Source organism: Acomys russatus, chromosome 6 (assembly GCF_903995435.1).
Source record: "Acomys russatus chromosome 6, mAcoRus1.1, whole genome shotgun sequence".
Lineage (NCBI taxonomy): Eukaryota > Metazoa > Chordata > Mammalia > Rodentia > Muridae > Acomys > Acomys russatus.
The window spans coordinates 23,416,793-23,438,282 of NC_067142.1; the positions used below are offsets into that span (position 1 = coordinate 23,416,793).

The 21,490-nt window shown below is 39.6% G+C and overlaps 1 protein-coding gene across 1 annotated transcript in view; it reads right to left on the reverse strand.

The window, feature by feature from the left end:
* Positions 1-21,490, reverse strand: part of Dpp10 (dipeptidyl peptidase like 10) — a 772,006-nt gene that overhangs the window by 616,178 nt on the left and 134,338 nt on the right. The window contains exon 2 of the mRNA XM_051147278.1: positions 9,922-10,036. Within this exon, the coding sequence (XP_051003235.1) occupies positions 9,922-10,036 (115 nt within the window). The remainder of the gene's footprint in view (positions 1-9,921; positions 10,037-21,490) is intronic.

Sequence of the window (21,490 nt, forward strand, 5' to 3'; positions counted from 1 at the left end):
GTGTTTGATGTTGATGTTTACGCCTGGGTCATGCAAATCTCAAAATCTGTAAAACACTATTTTCCCCTCATAAAAGCATAATGAGAGGGTTTAATTGCTGCTTTGACATTTTAAGGCACAGGTCACACGCTTTAATGACACCTGTAAAATTATAACTGCCAAGAAGTTGTTTGTGGCATAATCTAACATGACAACATGGCATCCTAACTAACAGGAAACAGGAGTCATTATTGTGATGGGGAACACTAGTCTCCGGGATCAACCCACTTTGAATTTCTGCATAAAAATAGCAGATCATCAGCCAGAAGCCCAGTAAAATTCTTCATCTCTACAAATGCTGTGCACAAACAGATGTCTTTCTCTCATTTCCAAACAAGAGAAGAGGAATATATTTTTTAATATTTGAGTCTCTGTATTTTCAAAAGCTGTTTAGCTTTAATTAAAATTTTAAATTATATTAGAGTTCTATGTAATTCTCTAATCAATTTTAGCCATTTTCACTGACATTTTCTCTCTTTCATCTTCCTCTCATCCTCACTGGACTCTTGCTCAATCAGGCCCCTGGTACTTTCACATCTTCTTTCTGTGTGTGATCACTAAATATAATTTGTTTCCTGATAAAGCCTGAGTGGGAAATTATTTGCTTGAGTGAGGGCAAGTTACCAGCAGTTGACACCATTGAAGAAAATAACCCACCTCCTGCAACATTTACTAATTACCAATAGTCCCTAAAGGAGAATTAGGGCCCTGTGGACCACTCCTCAACTTGTTATGAAATGTTGAAGAGCCAAGTTTAATACAAGTTTTATTATAAGGGCCCATGGTGCTTGTTATTTTCTGGTTGTTGTCACAGTAAATAGAAACAGGAAATACTCTTTGTCTCATTGTCACACACAGCAAAGCTAGGTGTTGTGTAACATATAAGCAACCTCACTCTCCACTCAGCTGAGAAGAACGTCCTTTCCATTGGCTAGATCTGGGTAGGGGTTTGAAATTTACTGCACATATTGTCCTGACTTTCCCACGAACTCTGGTGCCCCATATTTGACCATGTCCCCTGGATGGGGAGGCCTGGTGGCACTCAGAGGAAGGATAGTAGGCCCCCAAGAAGAGACTTGATACCCTATGAGCATATACAGAGGGAGAAAGTCCCCCTCAGTCACAGTCATAGGGGAGGGGAGTAAGGGGAAAGTGGGAGGAAGGGAGGAATGGGAGGATACAAGGGATGGGATAACAATTGAGATGTAATATGAATAAATTAATAAAATATATTTTAAAAAAACATATAAACAACCTCAAAGAACACTAAAATGCATCAGTGCTGTATTAAGGAATGAAAACACTGATGCCATCTTGAATTACATTGACCAAGAATGGATTCAAATTTGAATTCTGCATTTCTTTCATTCTATCTCCCATTTCTTTGTAGTCTGTGATTAGTCTGTCTGTAGCCTGACTGTAGTACGTTCCTGATCTGTGCCTCTTTTCTTTCCTTAACAAAGAACTTTGATCAACATTTATTGAAAAGTGCCAAAAACATGGCATGAACATGGAATGATGGATTCTCTACAGAACACATCAATAGAATTTTTACAAGGGAAAAATATCAAACTGACTCAGAATAGCATACAGATGTTATCAACCTGCATTTATAAGGCTTGCAACATTTATGGTAGATAGGTGTTTTAAGGTTTCATCCACTGTGGTGGCCATTTTCAGCAAATGATTACCAATGTTAACCATAACACACACACACACACACACACACACACACACACACACACACACACACACACACACTTCTGGCTCAGAGCATGGATGATAACATAACAAGAATAAAGCTATTCACTTAGCTTAGGTTGCAAAACTGATTCCATGCGAAGTCCAAAGCAAATAAGACTTTACATTGGTTTTTTTAAAGATAAGTAAACTTACATAAGCTGAACACACAGTAGGACAGCAAACTAGGTGCACAGTCTTAAATGACCTTTGCTGTTAAGCCTGAAAAAATTCAGCCTTTAAGGAGTCAAGAAATATTTTCATAATAATATACCACTATAAGACTGCAGCATGAGTTTCTGTCATTCTGAAACTGAGGCCAATTTATTTACACGGGCTTGTTTTTGCTTTCTTCAAAAGCCATTCAAATCAGCTGCCTGCTGAGTTGTTTTACAAACACACACACACAATATATATATATAATATAATACAATATTATAACATATAACTATATATAATGCATATCATATATATGTAATGCTCTTTCAGAACTTTCTGCAAGTGTACCATGTACTTCAATTATACTCATTGCCCACTCCTCCCACATCCAACCCACTTCTCCCACCCTCCTAACTTTATGGCCTTTTAATTTAATTTTATTTCTCATGGAGTCCAGTTTGTATGTTCATAAACTCAGTGGTCTTGGGCCATCCATAGGAGCACAGTTTAACTACCAGGGCCCATATCCATAATTAAAACCAGCTTTCCTCCCACAGAGGTCCTCGGTTGTCAATTATCTCCTTAATTAGGAGGGGCCATCCTGAGCTCCTCCTTTATCTGTGTTGGAATGTTGACTGTCTTGATTTTGTGCATGTGTGTAAACAAGTAAAGTTGCTATGAATTCATGAGTACAAGAGTCCTGCCATGACTAGAAGACATTGTTCGCTGATCCTCCTCAACTTCTCACCTTTACAATCATTCCATCCCCTTTTCTATAATGGCCCTTAGGGACTGGGGTGGAAGGGAATAGTATAGAAGTCCCATTTGTGGCTGAACTGAGCGCTGGCATTTACTCTCTGTAGTTTTATCAGTTCTTGAGTTGCTGCACTGAGCTTAAGGCAACTTTTCTGGTGAAATCTGAGAGCTACACTAATCTATTCATATGGATATGGAGTCCTACTGGGCAGTTTGATACCATGTTCACTTTGTAAAATAATAATGATAGGTTTATTCCTGGACTCTGTAAGCTTGCCAACTATGGGTTTTTAGCCAGGTTTACAGCACCAGGCATGTGTTTCGTCCTGTAGAGTGGGCCTTAAATCATACCAGAAGCAGTGAAAAGAGAGATTTAAGGGTGGAGAGGTATAGGAGAGTATGGTGGAGAAGAAGGCAGGAGAAATTGCTAACACTAAGGATGTTTGAAAAGTCCTATTAAAATGTAACTATTTATAAGACTCTTCTATAAGCATTTAACTGGATTTACACTACAAAGGAGGCAATGACCCTCTCAGAAGCTCTATGTTGAAAAATACAAAACCCAGTATCATGTGTGAGACACTCCTCTTGAATTTGTTGGTAAGACTTAGCTCACATATCTCCAAAAACAGTTCAGGATAATGGTCACTCTTGGTTCCCTATCCTCACTTTGTAATAGAACCCAGTTGTTGAAGACAGCCACATGTTTTGGTCACAGGACATAGAGAAACCAAGTTGGTACTGACCTATAGTCTTCCTCCTTGCAGGCTACCTCTCCTAGTTCAGGAACATTATATGTAGGCTGTCGAGGTCAAAAGTCATGAACAGTCTTACTCATCTGTGACCCCTATAAGCTGTGTTAATGACTGCAGTGGCAAGGTTTAATTGTTCTATTTTGTTTATCGTTACATTTTATACATGTTAAATGCAATGAAAAGAAAAGTTGATATTTTTTTAAAGAAAGGCATGATTCCCTAAGTGTTGACCTCAGTTTTGGTTTTGTTGATTGTATTGGGTATTTCTTGGTTCCCTCTCAGTCCAAGCCTTTGGCTCAAATAAACTACTGTAGCTTCATGGGTTCTACACTCTATTAGGTCTGTCTAAACATTAACATCATGGCTTAGCCTAGGATTTTACAAACTGTCTTCTAACATGGCATTTGAACCTTGTCTAAAATTCTTAAAATTGAAGTTGCTTCAGGAACTACAAACAAAGGTATTCCTATGATTAAGCTGGGTGTTCCCTGCTGATATCTGATTAACCTAAGATTAGCAATGCATGTTTGATATTTTCCATATCTTGCTTGGTCTGAAAAAATCTATGTGAGATGCTCATCTACAGAGAACTAAAATGATGAAAATTTTCCAATAGGAATGACAGCTGTGGCTAGCACTAAAAAACACTGTGTCAGCAGTCTGCAATTTCAGCTTTAGTCAGCCATGATAAGAAACATGAAGTCAAGGGCAGTACCCGACGGTGGCTGAATAATGGTGTCATATAAAGAGCCCTCAGAATGTTGTTTAAATATGACAGACAAACTGAAGAGCTTGGTGGATATCCTTTACCAAATATTGTGGCAAAACAACAACAAAAATACTAAAACAAAAATATAGACTAGGCACCGCTCTTTCACAGGCATGCCAAAATTCCATATTCCTTACAAAATGCCTTTCATAGCATGGTAATTCTCATTACACATTTAAAAACATTTTGTGTGTACACACACAAGTGTGTTATTATATGGAGGGGGTCATGTATGTTTGTACGTGTGTGCACATTTTTGTGGGGATGTCAGAGGACACTCTCCAGTGTTCTCTCACGGAACATCTTCTGTGTTCTTGTCCTTTGTGACAGGTTCCCTCATGGACTCAAAGCTCAGCGATTAAGTGAAACAGAATGAGCTGAGGGCTTGAGGGAATCCTCCTGTCTCCACTTTCCCAGTGTTTATATAACAAAAACATGGCATGACGGTTAGACTCTAGCCTTCAAACTCAAGTCTTCATGCTTACAAGGAAAACACCTTAACAAGTGACCTATCTTTCTAGATTTTGCTACATGTTTGATGGAAAGCTGAGACTAGAAAGAAATTTTAATCACATTAGATGGTTGCTATTCTTTGAAGCCTGAAGGCATTTGTACCAAGTTTGTAGAGGATAATTGTTGACTTTACAATCATTGTGTTCAATGATTACTCCTTTTTCTTCTTCTTCTTCTTTCTTCTTCTTCTTCTTCTTCTTCTTCTTCTTCTTCTTCTTCTTCCTCTTCTTCTTCCTCTTCTTCTTCCTCTTCTTCTGGGTGTTTTGTTTGTTCATTTGTTTTGAGACAGGTTCTTTCTATATAGAATATTCCTGGCTTTCTTGACACGTCCTATGGAACACCCAGGCTGGCCTCTCACTCACAAAGATCTACCTGTCTCTGAGACTAAAGTCATATAAACTTTATTTCTCAAACATAATACAAGCTAAAATGTATGTAGGTTTGGTTAATATAACTAAATACTTAACTTTTCAATTACATATTGAGTAATATTTTTTCAGAAATGTTACTTATTAAAGGCGATACTTAATTGATTAACTCTCTCCAAAAACAATAAAGCCTTCTCTTTACAAGGCACAGAAGACTCTAATAAGGTGGAAACTAAGGCACCTGTCTGAAATTAGTACTGTAATAAAATCTTCAATCAAGCCAAAATTACGATGACTTTGTGTTTGTCTAGAATAGCCTTGCATTCTTTTTTGTTGTTGTTTCTGATTATTTTTTAATATATTTCATTAATTTATTCATATTACATCTCAATTGTTATCCCATCCCTTGTATCCTCTGATTCCTCCTTCCCTCCCATTTCCCCCTTACTCCCCTCCCCTATGACTGTGACTGAGGGGGACCTCCTCCTTCTGTGTATGATCATAGGGTATCAAGCCTCTTCTTGGTAGCCTGCTATCCTTCCTCTGAGTGGCCCCAGGCCTCCCCATCTAGGGGACGTGGTCAAGTATGGGGCACCAGAGTTCGTGTGAAAGTCAGACCACACTCTTCACTCAACTGTGGAGAATGTCCTGTCCATTGGCTAGATCTGGGTAGGGGTTCAAAGTTTACTGCCAGTATTGTCCTTGGCTGGTGCCATAGTTTGTGCAGGACCCCTGGGCCCAGATCTGCCCATCATAATGTTCTTCTTGTAGGTTTCTAGGACCCTTTGGATCTTTCTATTTCCCCCTTCTCCCATGCTTCTTTCACCTAGAATCCCAATAGGATGTCCTCCCCTCTGACCCACTTTCCTGGTAAGTAAAGACTTTCATGGGACATGCCCTTTGGGCTAGTGTCCATGTGTGTGTGTGTGTGTGTGTGTGTGTGTGTGTGTGTGTGTGTGTGTGTGTGTGTGTTTGAGCATGTATATTTGTTTCTCCTGTGGCTGGCAACAGGCTTCAGCACTTCCTTATATTAGTATGAGCGACATAGGTAGATTTCAGTTCTCTGGGGTGCTGTCTTTCTTAGTCTGACAGCCAATAGGATGTGCAGACTTGTCTTTTTAGAATATCTTTATGCCTGCCAGGCCAGTGACAAGTATTCATATTCATCATACCCACTTCTTCCCCCAGCCTTTTGAGTTTATAAACAGGTGGTGGTATCATGGGTATGTGTTTGCTAAGGCATCATAATCCACCATAATGACTTTGTTTTTATTCCATAATATCTCCACCAAAAATAATGGTAAATTTCCAATGGCATTTTAATTATTATATTGCTGCTGTTATTCTTACTATGTTATGTGACAGTCATTTGAAATGCAGTAATTACAAAAACAAAAGATCACTATATATTGCAGAAAAGCCTATGTATGTCCCAGAAAACCTCCACCTCTCTCTCTCTCTCTCTCTCTCTCTCTCTCTCTCTCTCTCTCTCTCTCTCTCTCTCTCTCTCTCTGTCTCTCTGTCTCTGTCTCTGTCTCTGTCTCTCTCTCTCTCTCTCTCTCTCTCTCTCTCTCTCTCTCTCTCTCTCTCTCTCTCTCTCTCTCTCTCTCTCTCTCTCTCTCTCTGTCTCTCTCTCTCTCTGTCTCTCTCTCTGTCTCTCTCTCTCTCTCTGTCTCTCTCTCATGACTAATGTAATATGCAATTCAGAGTTTGGACAGGAGCTGTGTCAAGATTTTATACTTATGTGTTTGTGTTACAGAAAGATTGTATAGTAAAATTTTAAACCAGCAGGAGAGTAGGTGGACACCAGAACATTTACAATGTTGTTTAATCTTCAAATTTACCTACCAAATGTTTTCCTCCTGTGTATGTTGTGGTATGCATGTATGTGAGAACACATGTATGCATTTATATGTGTGCATGTATGTGAACAAACATATATTCATATATGTGTGGATGCCATAGGCTGACATTAGAAGTCTTCTTTTATTTTCCACCTTTCTCAGTGAAGCAGGTGCTTTCAATTGAGCTCAGCGCTTACATTCTCCCCATCCAGTGAGTTCATCTATCCTATTGCTGTAGTACTCTTTTGCTAATGTTAGAACCAGCTTCATTGGGCTTCCAAAATAGATTGAAATCCAGAAGTTATCCAGGAATTCTCCAGGCCTTCATCCCAGATTGGGATTATGTCACTACTAAATTGGACCTTTTCAGAGTCATATAGCCATTTTTGAGTACCTAGACCATACATTGTAAGTCATTCTAATCCCCCCTAATGTACATATGTATTACAGTCATTAAATGAGTTTAAAAAAAAAAAAAACCCTGAGTGGGCCACTGAGGCAAAGGTAGTGGAATCAGATTGGAAGGAAGCACAGAAATTGTGGAAACATTTTTTTTCTTTTTTTGCATCTGGGAAATAGGCACCCATTCAAGACAGCAGAAGCAAATGGTTCATTTTTTGTAATTATGCTCAAATTCTTATGTTTAAGCGAAACACCATCTGAACAGAAGCTCATCTTCCTGGAGCGGAGCTTCTTGGCACGCTGAAGTCACTTATTAGTGCCATCACATTGCTCAATTACACCAAACCACAGATGCACAAATGAGCCAGTGAGGGAGAGGCTTTGTGGAGCATGCCGGGGGAGCCAGCTCTTTCCAGGAAACTGTTTTTTTATCTCTTATTCCTTCAACTACCTTTCTTTCTTCTCTCCCTTTTGGCTCCCTTTCTTCCTTTCCCAGTCTCTTCAGAGCATAAATAAAAAATCTCAACTACTTATTTTTGGTCGTTTGCATGTTTGGAAGTCAATATTTTTACAAAGTTGAAATATTCCAGTAAGTCCCACCCTAGAGTGATTGATAACTGACATTTGTGTAATTAGTCACTATAATTACATGAGTAAATGACTCTGAAATGAAGCCCTTGTTAATCACATTTTGTTCAATAGGAAATAAGTTCACAGTCTTTGCAGGGCTTAGATAATGATGAAGCTGGGGAGGAGCTGAAGTGTAAGTAGAAAGCGCGCAGCAACAGGTTACAGCTTTGTTACTGCAGTGGACTTAAGCTACCTCAATCCTATTCCAGATATTGCTACATTTTCATAATGCTAAGCATGCCTGGTTGTCTAGCTTTTGCCAAAGAAGCATGACTGCAGAAGAAGCATCGCAGATTTGTGCTTTTCTGGATGACGGCTTGAGGATGCCATTACCTCTGCCTCCTTTATTACCACCTACTAAAGATTACTATAACACCTGGGAATGAAAGTCATACCCATGGAAGGACTAAGTCCATGGAAATTTCCACATTAAAGTATTTAAAAATCCCCTCCAAAGATTATCACAGGGGCAATAGTCCATCTTTGTAAAAATATTGACTTTGAAACATATAAACTGCCAAAACTAAACAGTTGAGAGTTATTTATCCTAAGAAAAGACTGAGAAAGGAAGAAAGAGAGCCAAAGGGGGCAGGAAGAAGAAAGAAAGGCAATTGAAGAAACAAGAGATTAAAAATAACAACAATAATTACTTGAGGTAGAAGCAGGCGGATTTTTGCGAGTTCGAGGCCAGCCTGGTCTACAAAGTCAGTCCAAGACAGCCAGGACTACAAAAGAAACTCTGTCTCAAAAAACAAAACAAAACAAACAAACAAAAAATAAAAAATAAAAAAAACCAAGCAACCAAACAAAAAAAGAAACAATTTCCTGGAAAGAGCTGGTTCACTAGGCATGCTCCATGGAGCCTCACCTCCCTGCATTCCCCTCACATTAACATGTCAAGACATGGAAAAAAAAAAAAAAAAAAAAAAAAAAAAAGGAAAACAAAGACAAAGATCAAAGGTCTCCATGTTCAGATCATGCTCCTGTGATATCTACTATGTCCATATATGTGTTATCATCTACATAAGTATAGTTTCAGGCGCTGTACCTTCATCTGCACCCCACAGTGAAAGCCAGAAGTGTAGTACCACTGCGATTTACTGCATTTATGAAGGACGAAAGAACCCATGCAATAAACACAGAACAACTTTACCAGATTCAAACTTATCCTCTCACTTAAGTCCTTGTCCCTTTGGGGTCCTATGTACCCTGGGCTGGCATCAGCCTATGTAGCCAAAACCAACCATGTTCTTCTGACCTTTGCACCTGTACCCTCACCTTCAGGGATTGTAGCTCTGCACCACCACTCCCCATTTATGTAGTGCTGGATGTTGTATCCAGGGCCTTGTGCAAGCTACTCTCCTAACTGAAGTATAGCTGCAGGCCCTATTTTGTCCTTTCTTTGTGAGTTACATAAGTGTTTATGCACAAATACATGATATTTTGGGTTTCACTTCTTGCACTCAGCTTTATGCACCTAATAGTTTTGTGTATTTTGTGTACATTGGGCATTTATTCATTTCTCTGTGGACTAATGCTTTATTATGTATTTGTTCATCCCTTATCTATTTGAAGGATAAATTAATTAATTCCTAGTTTGGAGTGATTTATAATATAATTTCTATAAATATTGGAGTGCAAAAAAAGAGTAATATGACTTAGACATTTGTAAAGCCAACGAATATATCTTTGTGTACTAATGGGCACCACCGATCTTCTTAGCATCCTTGTTTTATGGAATTTATGAACCAGCCTCACCCAAAATATCCCCATAATATTCAAGCTACAAAAAAATCACCATGCCATGAGGAAAATTATCTCATTGTGCTTTTAAAGAAAACCCAGCCTGTATTAATCTGCTCAAAGAAACCACATACCGCTACCTTCTTAAGGCACACCAACATCCACCATAACACAGCCCACAGAAAGGAACAGAAATGGACTACCTGGTGTTAAGAGAATGACGGACATCGTGATCAGTGAGCACACGACCAAGATCACCAGCAGGGCAATAGCGATCCCCTTCCAGTTTCTCTGTGGAGGGCTATTACTTCCCAGTTCCTACAGAGACAGAAAAGGAGTTTGATAATTATACGTCCTCCAGGAGAAATGCATTCTTAAAGGAAAGACTCGGAACGGACCCAATCACAGTTTGAAAGCTGATTAGAATCAGTTTTCTCTTCTGCAACTTCTTTAATATTCAAAGGTGCATAGGTTATAAATGGATATCTTTAGAGGGTGCAATCTCCTTTCTCTAGCAAAGAAGGTAACAGAGCTTTGTACCCTTCGTCTTGGTGTAGACAGTGCTCCTATGCATTAACTGTGGGCAAAAGACTTTGCAATGGTGCTGTGGAACCACCATGTCAACTTGCATTTCCCATCACTACAGTAGAGGATACCACAAAGAGTTACATATACATTTATTCTTGAGGAGCTGTCTACTGCTGTTCCATATGTACGAGGAAGAAGATTGGAAACAAGAAACTGATACACAATATTCTTTACCACCGGTTAGTACACATTTGTCAACAAAGCAGGTTTACTTCAAGTAATTTTTACCACCACTCATTAAAAACAAACACAATGTAGTAGCTAAATGCATTCTTCTATATCAATGATTAAGAAGAGTCTCACCCTGGCAACCTGCAGCTTTCGGCAAGGATGGAAACAGACTAAAATTGAACATCTCTCACAATGCACATAGTGGAGCTATTCTTTCTTCAACTGACCTGTGTTCTACCCTGTTTCCTGGAAATGCAGAAGCTTAGTTTGCCAAATACACAAGTTTGACATGAATGTGAGCTTTTCATCGAAATAATTTTATAAGACATGAAACGTGGAACTGGAGAAGTGGCTCAGAGTTTAAGAGCAATTAATGCTTTTGTCAAAGAATCTCAGTTCTGTTACCAGCACCGACATTATGTAACTCTAACTCCAGGGGATCAAGTGCTCTCCGCTGGTCTCTGCAGTCACCTGCACCTACCCATATTCTCCATCTCTCTCTCTCTCTCTCTCTCTCTCTCTCTCTCTCTCTCTCTCTCTCTCTCTCTCTCTCTCTCTCACACACACACACACACACACACACACACACAAATATCATACTGACACTGATTCTCATATTGTGATTATATCATTGAATTCAGTCATGAATACACTAAATTTTAACAAGGAAAACTCGGTTCATAGGAAGTGGTGTATAGTTACTTGTTTCTCCTTCTCATAGCTACCATTCTAACAAGAGGAAATTAGTCTCTCCATCTGATGAAAAGCTGCAGGGACTTCCCATACGCCTATTTTTACATGATGCTTGTTTTCTTTGTGTGTGTGAACGCTGTGCGTGTGTGTGTCAGTGAATGGTGAACATGTCTCCTACATGTGAGTGCAGGGGCCAGAGGAGGTTGTCAGATGTCTCACTCTATTACTCTCCCTTTTATCACTTTTATACAAGATTTCTCACTGAGCCTGGTATTGGTGTTTTTTTCTAAGCTGGTGGCCACAAGCTCCAATCATCCTCTCTTCTCTGTCTCCCACATCTCATGGGTCACAGGCAAGTATACCCACATCCTTCTTTTTACGTGGAGGCTGGGAATCTGAACTCAGGACCTCATGCTTGTGTACTCAGTGCTCATACACACTGAGTCACCTCCGTAGACTTAGTCTATTCTTATGTGCTCTCAGAGGCCAGTGGCAGAAGTAGTCACTGGTATGACTTAAACTAGCGAATGTTCTGCTAGTTGGCAAATGCTCATGTCAAAGACTAAAGGATAAGGTGGGTGAGATCGTTCCTTCAAAAAAAAAAAACTCTTCCCTTGAAGCAGGAAGAAGGAAGGTATGCATTTGATTCAGAGTACACATGGAATATAAGAGAAGTTAGATGAAGAGGTATGTTCCTAAAATCACAGTTCTGGCATGGAGTGGAGGCAAGGAGATCCTGTTCTGGCTAAATCATTGAGTCATAGGCCAGTGAAAGATTCTCATCAATAAAATAGCTTAAGATGTATCCGTAGTAAATCAACAGATGTTTACTTCTGTCCTGTGCATACGTGTATACCCACATAGAAAGGAACCCGCATACATACATACCCACATTTACACACACACATACACACACACACACACACACTCTTGAGAAATCATTTTCTTTCACTACGTATCTTAGAAAAACGGGGGAATTTTTTTCAATCTCACTATTTTTGCTTAAACAGATATGCTAGTACTTGGGGCCTAAGGCTTGAGCATTTATCTCACTGATTTGTCAGTCTGGTTCTGAACAGTTAACAGCTGTCCTAAAACAAAACTCCTTTCTTCTATCTCCTCCCTGTGTTCACTGTAGTGCTTCAGTAACCTTCCTACATGTTCGGTTTTGCAAGCAAAAACATGGCGTTTCCTAAAAACCAGCCCAATAAAACTCCAAATCAAATCAAATGGGGCAACAGATTGTACCAACTCATTCCCTTTTGAGGAGCTAAAGTTTTAGAATTATTTTGATTTGAATTGTTTCAATTGCATTCACAATGTTCACATTTTCAACAACAAATAGTTTCAAGGATGATTTGGCCACAAGTAGTCCAAGGACATTTATACTGAGTTACATAGACTTACCACATTTGAGATGCCTTCCATGGAGCACCAAAATGCAGTTGGTTTTAATACGTTAATGACAAACTCAGAATCACTAAGAATGTGTAGGTGCCCCTGTAAGGGAGGAAATTCAGGCTCTTCTCCATGCTGCTACTTGACTAACAGCAAGCCTAGAATTAAATTCGCTACTTTACTTTCCCTGTGTCCTCAGCTGCCCCTGCTTGTCTGTTATATGATTCTGAATCTCAGCCTGTCTGAAGGATTTCTTCTGAATCTCTCTGTCTCTATGTCTCTGAGTATGTGCACAAGAAAACAGCACAGAAACTATCACTGGGGGAAGAAATGGAATACTTTACAGCAGCCATTAACAGAGTTTTATAAGGAATTAAGTCACTTACTGCAACTGACCCCAACTAAGCCAGTCAACAAACAATATTATAAGTGTCATTGTTTATAAATCAATGTTACATTTTACATTCATAGGGCATAGTCAATTTTTGTTTTTATTTTTGTTTGTTTTTTTGAGACAGGGTTTCTCTGTGTAGCCTTGGTTGTCCTGGCCTTGAACTCAGAGATCCACATGCCTCTGCCTCCCTGAATGCTAGGATTACAGGAGTGCACCACCAGGTCCAGCTGCAAAGCTATTTTTATAATACTGCTTTCAACATCTGTTTTGTGTTTTCTCTTTCTCAAAGTTTTATTAATATTTGTTACTTTTACATATACATTTATGTTGTTACACATATATATACAATAAACTACATACAATAAGAAGGACCATGAAACAATCAAGAATTATATAAATATTACATTCATAGTGTTTTGCCTATGTGTGTTTGGCATCCTTGGAGAAAACATCTTTCCTATCTTGGCGAGTCTACAACTCTGAGTGTAAATCAGTATCTATCATATCTCATCTCCATCAACCTAAAATCTTCTTTCTAGACCTAAAAACATCCTAATCCCTAAACAATTAAGCTTAATTGGAAAACTAAACTGTTTTGTGTTTTCAACCAATGATTATCCTAACACACCTACAAATACACATGCATTGTTCTCTGCATCACGGGGCATAGAAGAGTATGCATACATTAGCTTAGTTTGTAAATGCTGATTACATAGGAAAATTCAATACATTAATGTTGTTGTTCTACCATTTTGTTAAAGGCAAATTAAACAAACAGGCTGAATACATGCAGTCTGAAGTCTTAGTGATCTCAAGGTATATTAACTCTGGCTATCAAATCCAGCAAAATTCCCAGGCTCTTAAAAATTTAGGAGATATATTCATAATAATGTATTGCTCTACTGAAACTCTCCCTGGTCAGAAGCTATTTCCTACTCATGTGTGGCAAGAACACAGACACCGAATGTTCTCCAGACATCTAGACCAAAGCATTTGCTCATCTTTCCACTTTAAGAATAAAAAACAAGGGTCTGTGTCAGTAATGTAGAGCCTGGGGTAAGCAGTTAGCAACCACGTGAGGATTTCAGAGACACCCAGATAAGCACAGTGTGCATCTGACAGTTCGTCTCAGGAGCAGTACTTGTGCAGTACACAGGACGCTGGAGGAGCGCTGGGTATGCGCGTAAGGAAGTAGAGTGCTTGCCTACCTTGCAGGAAGCCTTAAGTTTGATCCGTAGCACTACATAAGCAGGGCATGACAGCACAAACCTGGAACGCCAACACTTAGGAGGTGGAGGCAGGAGGATCAGGAACTCAAACTCATCCTAGACTAAGGAGTCAGATGGAGGCCAGCTGGGGCTCCTTGAGATCCTATCTCCCAAAGAAAGAGGAAGAAGAGGAGGAGGAGGAACAGGAAGGAGACTGGAAGCATGGCTGATTTACAGACAATGCTGACAACCCTCTATTTCCAGTTTGGTTAGCCAGCAAATATTGTTACTGGACCACACTGTTAAACTTCATTAACTTATTTTTTAAAAATGATATATGTTGTGGGTTCCTTTCTCTGGGAAATGAGCTTACTGCCATTGGGTAACACTTAGTGGTAATATTAGTAGCTCATTAAACGTGAAAAGGGGGAAATATTTTTTAAATACTCAACTCTATGGAGGATGATATTAAGTGTGAAAGGAATCAAGAGAAGATAGGTCCCTGCTGGAGTTCACTGTGGTGTTTGCTAAGAGCACATCTGTTCTCCCCCAGTTAAAAAGTCTCAGCTGTAGGAGTAGAGGGGAGTGGGACGTGAAAAGTAGATAAATGTCAACCCAGCTGAAGCACCAGTCCACCGTCTTTTCAAGGTAACGTTTAGCGTGTTTCCTTTTCTGCTAGTAAATTAAAGGTTGTAATTGCCCAAGAGTCAAATTAAGATCCCAAACAAAGGTTAAGCAAAACAGGACTGCTGGACATGTCCAAGGAACCTTGAAGCTCTGAGCTGAGTTCAAGGCTGTCATTATTAATTTGCTCTTCATAACAGAATTGACCTTTAGGTGGTGCTGAAAATCTGGGGGTGGGGGTTGGAGGGAACATGATCTCATCTCAACTAACTGCTTCTTCTCAACCATCACAGCTTGAAAGCCCAGACCTTCCTAGTTGGATCAGAGGGGTCTCTGCCAAGCCTCAGCAGACAGAGCCAACAAAAGGCTGTGGGCAAGAAGGCATCCTTTTTCTCAGAAGATACTGTGGCTTTCTTGGGAGATAAAGCCAATATTAAAAGAGAGAGTTTCTCATTTAGAGTCCCAATAGGATGCCTTCCCCTCTGTCCCAGTTTCCTGGTAAGTGAAGGCTTTCGTGGGACATGCCCCTTGGGCTAGTATGCAGATATAAGTGAGTATATACCATTTGATTCTTTCTGCTTCTGGGTTAACTCACTCATTATGATCATTTCTAGCTCAATCCATTTATCCACAAATTTCAGGAATTCCTTGTTTTTAATAGCTGAGTAGTATTCCATAGTGTATATGTACCACAGTTTCTTTATCCACTCTTCTACTGAGGGACACTTAGGCTGTTTCCATGTTCTGGCTATTATGAATAAGGCTGCTATGGGAGAACAGCAAAATAAAAGGATCCAGAGGGTCCTAGAAATCTACAAGTAGAACAATATGATAGGCAGATTTGGGCCCAGGGGTCCCGCTCAAACTAAGGCACCAGCCAAGGACAATACAGGAGGTAAACTTTAAACCCCTTCCCAGATCTAGCCAATGGTCAGAATATTCTCCACAGTTGAGTGGAGAGTGTGATACGACTTTCTCACGTACTCTGGGGCCTCACATTTGACCATGTCCCCTGGAGGGGGAGACCTGGTGGCACTCAGAGGAAGGACAGCAAGTAGCCAAGAAGAGACTTGATACCCTATGAGAATATATAGGGGGACGTAATCCCCCTCAAGAACAGTCATAGGGGAGGGGAATAATGGGAAAATGGGGGGAGGAGGAATGGGAGGATACAAGGGATGGGATAAACATTGAGATGTAACAAGAATAAATTAATAAAAAAAAAAAGAAAAATAGCTATGTTTAATAAAAGGACAATTTAAAAAAAAATAAAATAAAAGAGAGAGTTTATTTTATAGTTTTAACATTGTTTTCCCATACATTTCCATAGTAAACACCTATGAGTTTAACTCTGAAACAAATAACAAATAATATAGATTAAAGCTAAATATGCCATCCAAAATTGAAATTTCAATGCTGCCTTTTAAAGAGAAGAAGTGGAAACAGTCACATTTTTCTTTTAAGTTTACATTTAGAATGTGTATAGAAGACCCTATGACTGATGTAGTTTTATGTAAAGAAATTCAGTGCCTTGAGGACGAAGCTAAAGGTAAGATATAAATTATATATCTTTTCCTCCAAGGGGGAATAAAAAACAGAAGCAGAAATTAATGAAATGGGGCAGAACAGACACTAAATGTGCTTTTAATTATTTTTATTGCTTTTGCTATTAAAATGTTAATCAGTGCCGTGCAGGTATTTAAAAGGAAGAAAATTTCATATTACATTTATCCTGTGCAGAGCAGTATCACATGATCCTTTAAGTTCAAATCCTGTATTTTATAGAACATCCATGTGTTAACTTCCCTACCACTCTGATGATCACAGCCAACTCTAACACATAAATAACTCATAGTACACGTTATGCAATGAAGAACAGGAAGTTTACAGAGGCCTTTATTTAAATCTATAATAAAGTAGTTCTCTATTTTTCAAAAATTCCAGGGACCAGGAATAATTAAATAAATTCTAGGTGAGTTTCAATTTCTCTTGTAAGTGTGCAGCACACATCATGTAGGCCCTGCTTTGAGGAGTGTCCCTCTAGCTGAAGTGTTTTGTGTGGGGAAGTCAGGCAACGAGTAGCCTCAATGCTGGTCAGTGTTTGCATTCATGGATGGAAGAGAGCCTTCTTTTTCTCCATTCTCTGTGAATAGAGTAGTGAGAATTCTCAACAGGCTCTAGAAGGTCCCCTCCATTCCACAATTTAAAAATATATCATCCCTCATACATCTTCAGAGGAAAATTGCTCCCAAGTGTGTTCATGCAGGAATACTAAGACCACAGGTTGTTTAAATGAATAGTATTCTTTTACTTTTTAAATTTTCCTATTTCAAGAGAAGAGAACAAATTCTGTCTGCTGTCTGCCTGGGTGAGGAGACACTAGGGAGTGGAGACCCATCTGCTAGGAAAAGATAACAAACTCCAAGTCAGGCCCTGCTGTAAAATTAGCACTGCGTGGTCACAAGAGACACGATTCATTTTGTGTTGAAGCTAATTAGCATAAACAGCAGCATTCGGAGAAGACGGTGTTTAATAGATGATTCTGTTGTAACCTTCTCTATCATAAGCACATAAGCATAAACCTTCCAAGGAAACCACTGCAATGAACCGATACAGCACTGTGGACTTGGTCACATTTTCTGTTGTCAGTTGTGACTTTTATAGGAGATGTGTGTGTGTGTGTGTGTGTGTGTGTGTGTGTGTGTGTGTGTATTCCAAGGCCAAAAAAGAACATCAGGTGTCCTGTTCTACCACTCTCCACTTTATTACTTTGAAGCAAGGTCTCTCACAGAGCCTAAAAGTAGGCTGGCAGTCCGCAAGCCACAACCATCCTTTCTCTTCCTGCCATGCATATGCGCGCACATGCGTGCACACACACACACACACACTGAAGTTACTGGCTTGCATTCAACCACACTTGATTTTTGAACTCAGGTCCTCAAAACAGCAAATATCTTATTCAATGAGCCATCCCCTTCTCCTGGCCCTACATGATGTTTTGGGGGGGATTGTCTTTTTTTAAATTTTGGGGGGTTGTTTTTATTTTTTGTATGTTTGTTTGGTTTTTTTGTGTGTGTGTTTGTGTGTACATGTTTAAAGTAAAGTTTGTGACTTTCTCACGTACTCTGGTGCCTCACATTTGACCATGTCCCCTGGAGGGGGAGACCTGGTGGCACTCAGAGGAAGAACAGCAGGTTGCCAAGAAGAGACTTGATACCCTATGAGAATATACAGGGGGAGGTAATCCCCCTCAGGAACAGTCATAGGGGAGGGGAATAATGGGAAAATGGGGGGGGGGAGAAGAATGGGAGGATACAAGGGATGGGATAAACATTGAGATGTAACAAGAATAAATTAATAAAAAAAAAAAAAAAAAAAAAGAAAGTAAAGTTTGGAAGGGTAACACAAGGGAAAAACTACAAATAACAATTTGGAAATACTCTTTATTAAAAAACAAATACAAAATAAAAAGCAAAATGTATGGAGGGAAAAATAATAAGACTCATTCCAGGTACAAAAATGGATCAGCTAACTTACCAGTATATGAGCTCCATGCTAGGCTAGTTCTTTTCTCCTTACTTTACTGTATTTGCACTGTAGTTACATGCTCATACATAGAAAAAGTGGTTCATCTCTAAAATCAGATACATATTTCTGTTGTAGTTCAACCTTCTTGTTAATGTGTGTCCATCATCATCACACACAATCATCTTTTGGCCCTGGACATGAAAACCACTTTTATCGAATGGTGTAATGTTGACCCTTCAGGCTGACTGAGGTCTCCTTTAAGTATACTCAACAAACCTTGGTGATTCTTATGGGATCTCTTGGCAACGGAATCTGTTGATCTATGCTTCTGCCTCACTTCTATAGCAGTCTGTCTTTTCACCAATGCAAATGAACTGAGCAGGTTACCAGTGCCTGCAATACAGACTCATAGTGGACTTGAGTACTTTCTCTCTCAATAATATATTATTTTTTCCTATTTTTCTTTACTTTTATTGTGATTGTGTATGTGTGTGCACGTGTGTTTGTGTATCTTCAGAGGGCAGAAGAGTGATCACTTTACCAGAGTCATAGGCAGGTGTGACTCACCTGACTTGGGCGCTGGGAAGTGAACCCAGTTCTCTGTGTGAGCAGTAATTGCTCTTATCCACTGAGCCATCTCTCCATCCCTCTTTCCCTATCATTCATGTTAGCATTTTTTTCTATTTATCTCTTTGCTTTGATTTGGCTGTCAGAGGAAATCAGTGGACCTGGAATCAATTTTATCTCTACCACCTTGCTAAGTTCTTCAAGAACAAAGAGGAATAAACCATGCCTGGTGGTGCATGCCTATAATCTAAGCACCAGGTGGATGGAGTGGGGTGGGGGGTGGGAGCAAGATCACCATCATTAACAGACAGTAAGTTTGATGTCAGGGTGGCATACATGTGATCCTGGAGAAGGAGCAATGAGGTTTGGGGGGGAGAAGAAGAGGATGAGGAAGAGAAGGGGAAGGAGGGAGAAAGAGAAGAGAGAAAAGAGAGAACAGATTTACTGGTGGTTAGCAGATTCTGAGTTCAGTGCTTGTTTTATTTTCCTTTATGATGCTTTAATAAATTATCTGAGGCTAGATACTTTATGAAGAAATTTATTCAGTTAAAAGTTTTGGAGGAGTGGAGAACCAACAGCAAGTTCTTTTCTTGTATAAAGATCTCAGGTTGACCCAACTTATGATGGAAATGGGGAAAGAGTATAAGATGAGGTCATGGGCTTGTAAGAACGAATGCAGGTATCTAGGGAAACAGAATAAGTACCAGTCACGCTTCATCAGAGCCTAGATGAATGAAGACAGTCCATCAAGAGCAAGGCTCACCCCAATCAGAAAAGCATTCATCCTTCTGAAAATCCCCCAAACTTCTCAGTATTGACTCAGCTTTCACATTGATGGGAATCAACTACATCTAAACTATAGCAATGCTTGTGCTTGAGCCTTGATTTGACATTTGACTCTAGAACAATCCCCCAGTCTTCCTCACAAAACTTTTGATTACAACCAAGTTCTCGTTGTGCTTTTATTTCTGCTTATTGAATATATTTCTTTTCCACTACCCCATGCTCCTAAAATCTTCCATTTATGAGTGAAGAAAGCCACTCCACTACCAAAAGCTTATCTAAATTACATGGTGATTTAACAATGAGATAAAAGAATAAACCAAGGGACTATGGTTAACTGAGCAAGTAAAATGCTTGCCTTGAAAGCATAAGGCCCTAAGTTCAATCCCTGATCCCCATAGAAATGCCAAGCATGGGCTGAAGAGATGGCTCAGTGGTTAAGGGCATTGACCTCTCTTCTAGAGGTCCTGAGTTCAATTCCCAGCAACCACATAGTGTCTCACAACTGTCTACAATGTGATCTGATGCCTTCTTTTAGCATGCAGGTGTACATGCAGAGCACTGTATACATAATAATAAATAAATAAATCTAAAAAGAAAGAAACAAAGAAAAAGAAAGGCCAAGCACAGTTCTGGAGAGGAAGAAACAAGAGGGTCCCTAGCCAGCTAGGTTAGTCAAATAGTGAGCTCTGGGTAGTGAGAGACTTTCTCTCAAAAAATTAAAGTGTGCAGTATTTTTTTAAAAAGAAAACCAACACTGACCTTCAGCCTCCACACACATGTATAGATACAAATCCACACAAACAGGAAACACACACAGACAAGCAAACCGATGCAAAATGTTTCCAATATTCAGAAAAGGGAACAGGCTATGATACTGCAATGCTATTTAAATATCTAGAGAAGCTGTGGAGACTGAGAAAGAAACTGCAAACGGAGCCCTCCCTACTCCGTGATTCTCAAGCCATCCTTGTTCCTAATCAAAAGAACCAAGTGTCTAAGAAAATATTAGGCTCATACCATGGAAGATGCATCCTAAATGATGCACCCCTATGCTGTTTTCATGTAGACTGAATTATTTCAAATTATTTCAGATTATTTAGCTTCCCTAAAAACCTGACAAATAAGCAGAGTAATCCCTGACTGGACTCACCATAGACTATTGCAGGCAAGACCAATTTACTTTCTTTTTAACAACACATTTATACTTTGGCACTGTACACTCTCTGTTCCTTTTGTAAGCATGAACCTGTCTTTTAGTTATGGATCCATCCAACATGTGTGTAACATCAAAGTTCCTGGGCCCCAAAGCAGAATGTCAGCCCTCCTACTTAGGTGAATCCATCAAAATAAACGGGATGCTGTGAGAAATGTCACTGTCCAGCCATCTGACTTGACTGGGTGATGGCCTGACCTTTGAATTCAGCTGTCGCAACAGATGAATACCAAGGTTTCAACTAGCATCTTCAGTAAGGAACTCAGCTGCAGTACATTCTAGCAGATGCCTGGATCATGTCAAGATCCCAAGCAAGTATTTCCATGTGACAAGCATGTTTACAGCTACAGGTAGCTCTTTTATACAATAGCATCAACATTTAAGTCAGTGATGGACTGTGGGTCAGGGCTGGGGAGATGGCTCAGTTGGCAAAGTGCTCATCTTAGACATATGAGGACCTGTGTTCAGAGCCACAACAACCACTTAAAAATTCAGGCATGATCGAACATACTACTATTCTCAGCATTGAGGAGACAGAGAGGGGAGGCTCCCTGGGTTTGCTGGTCAGGCAGTCTAGCTAATCAGTGATCATCAAGTTCTAT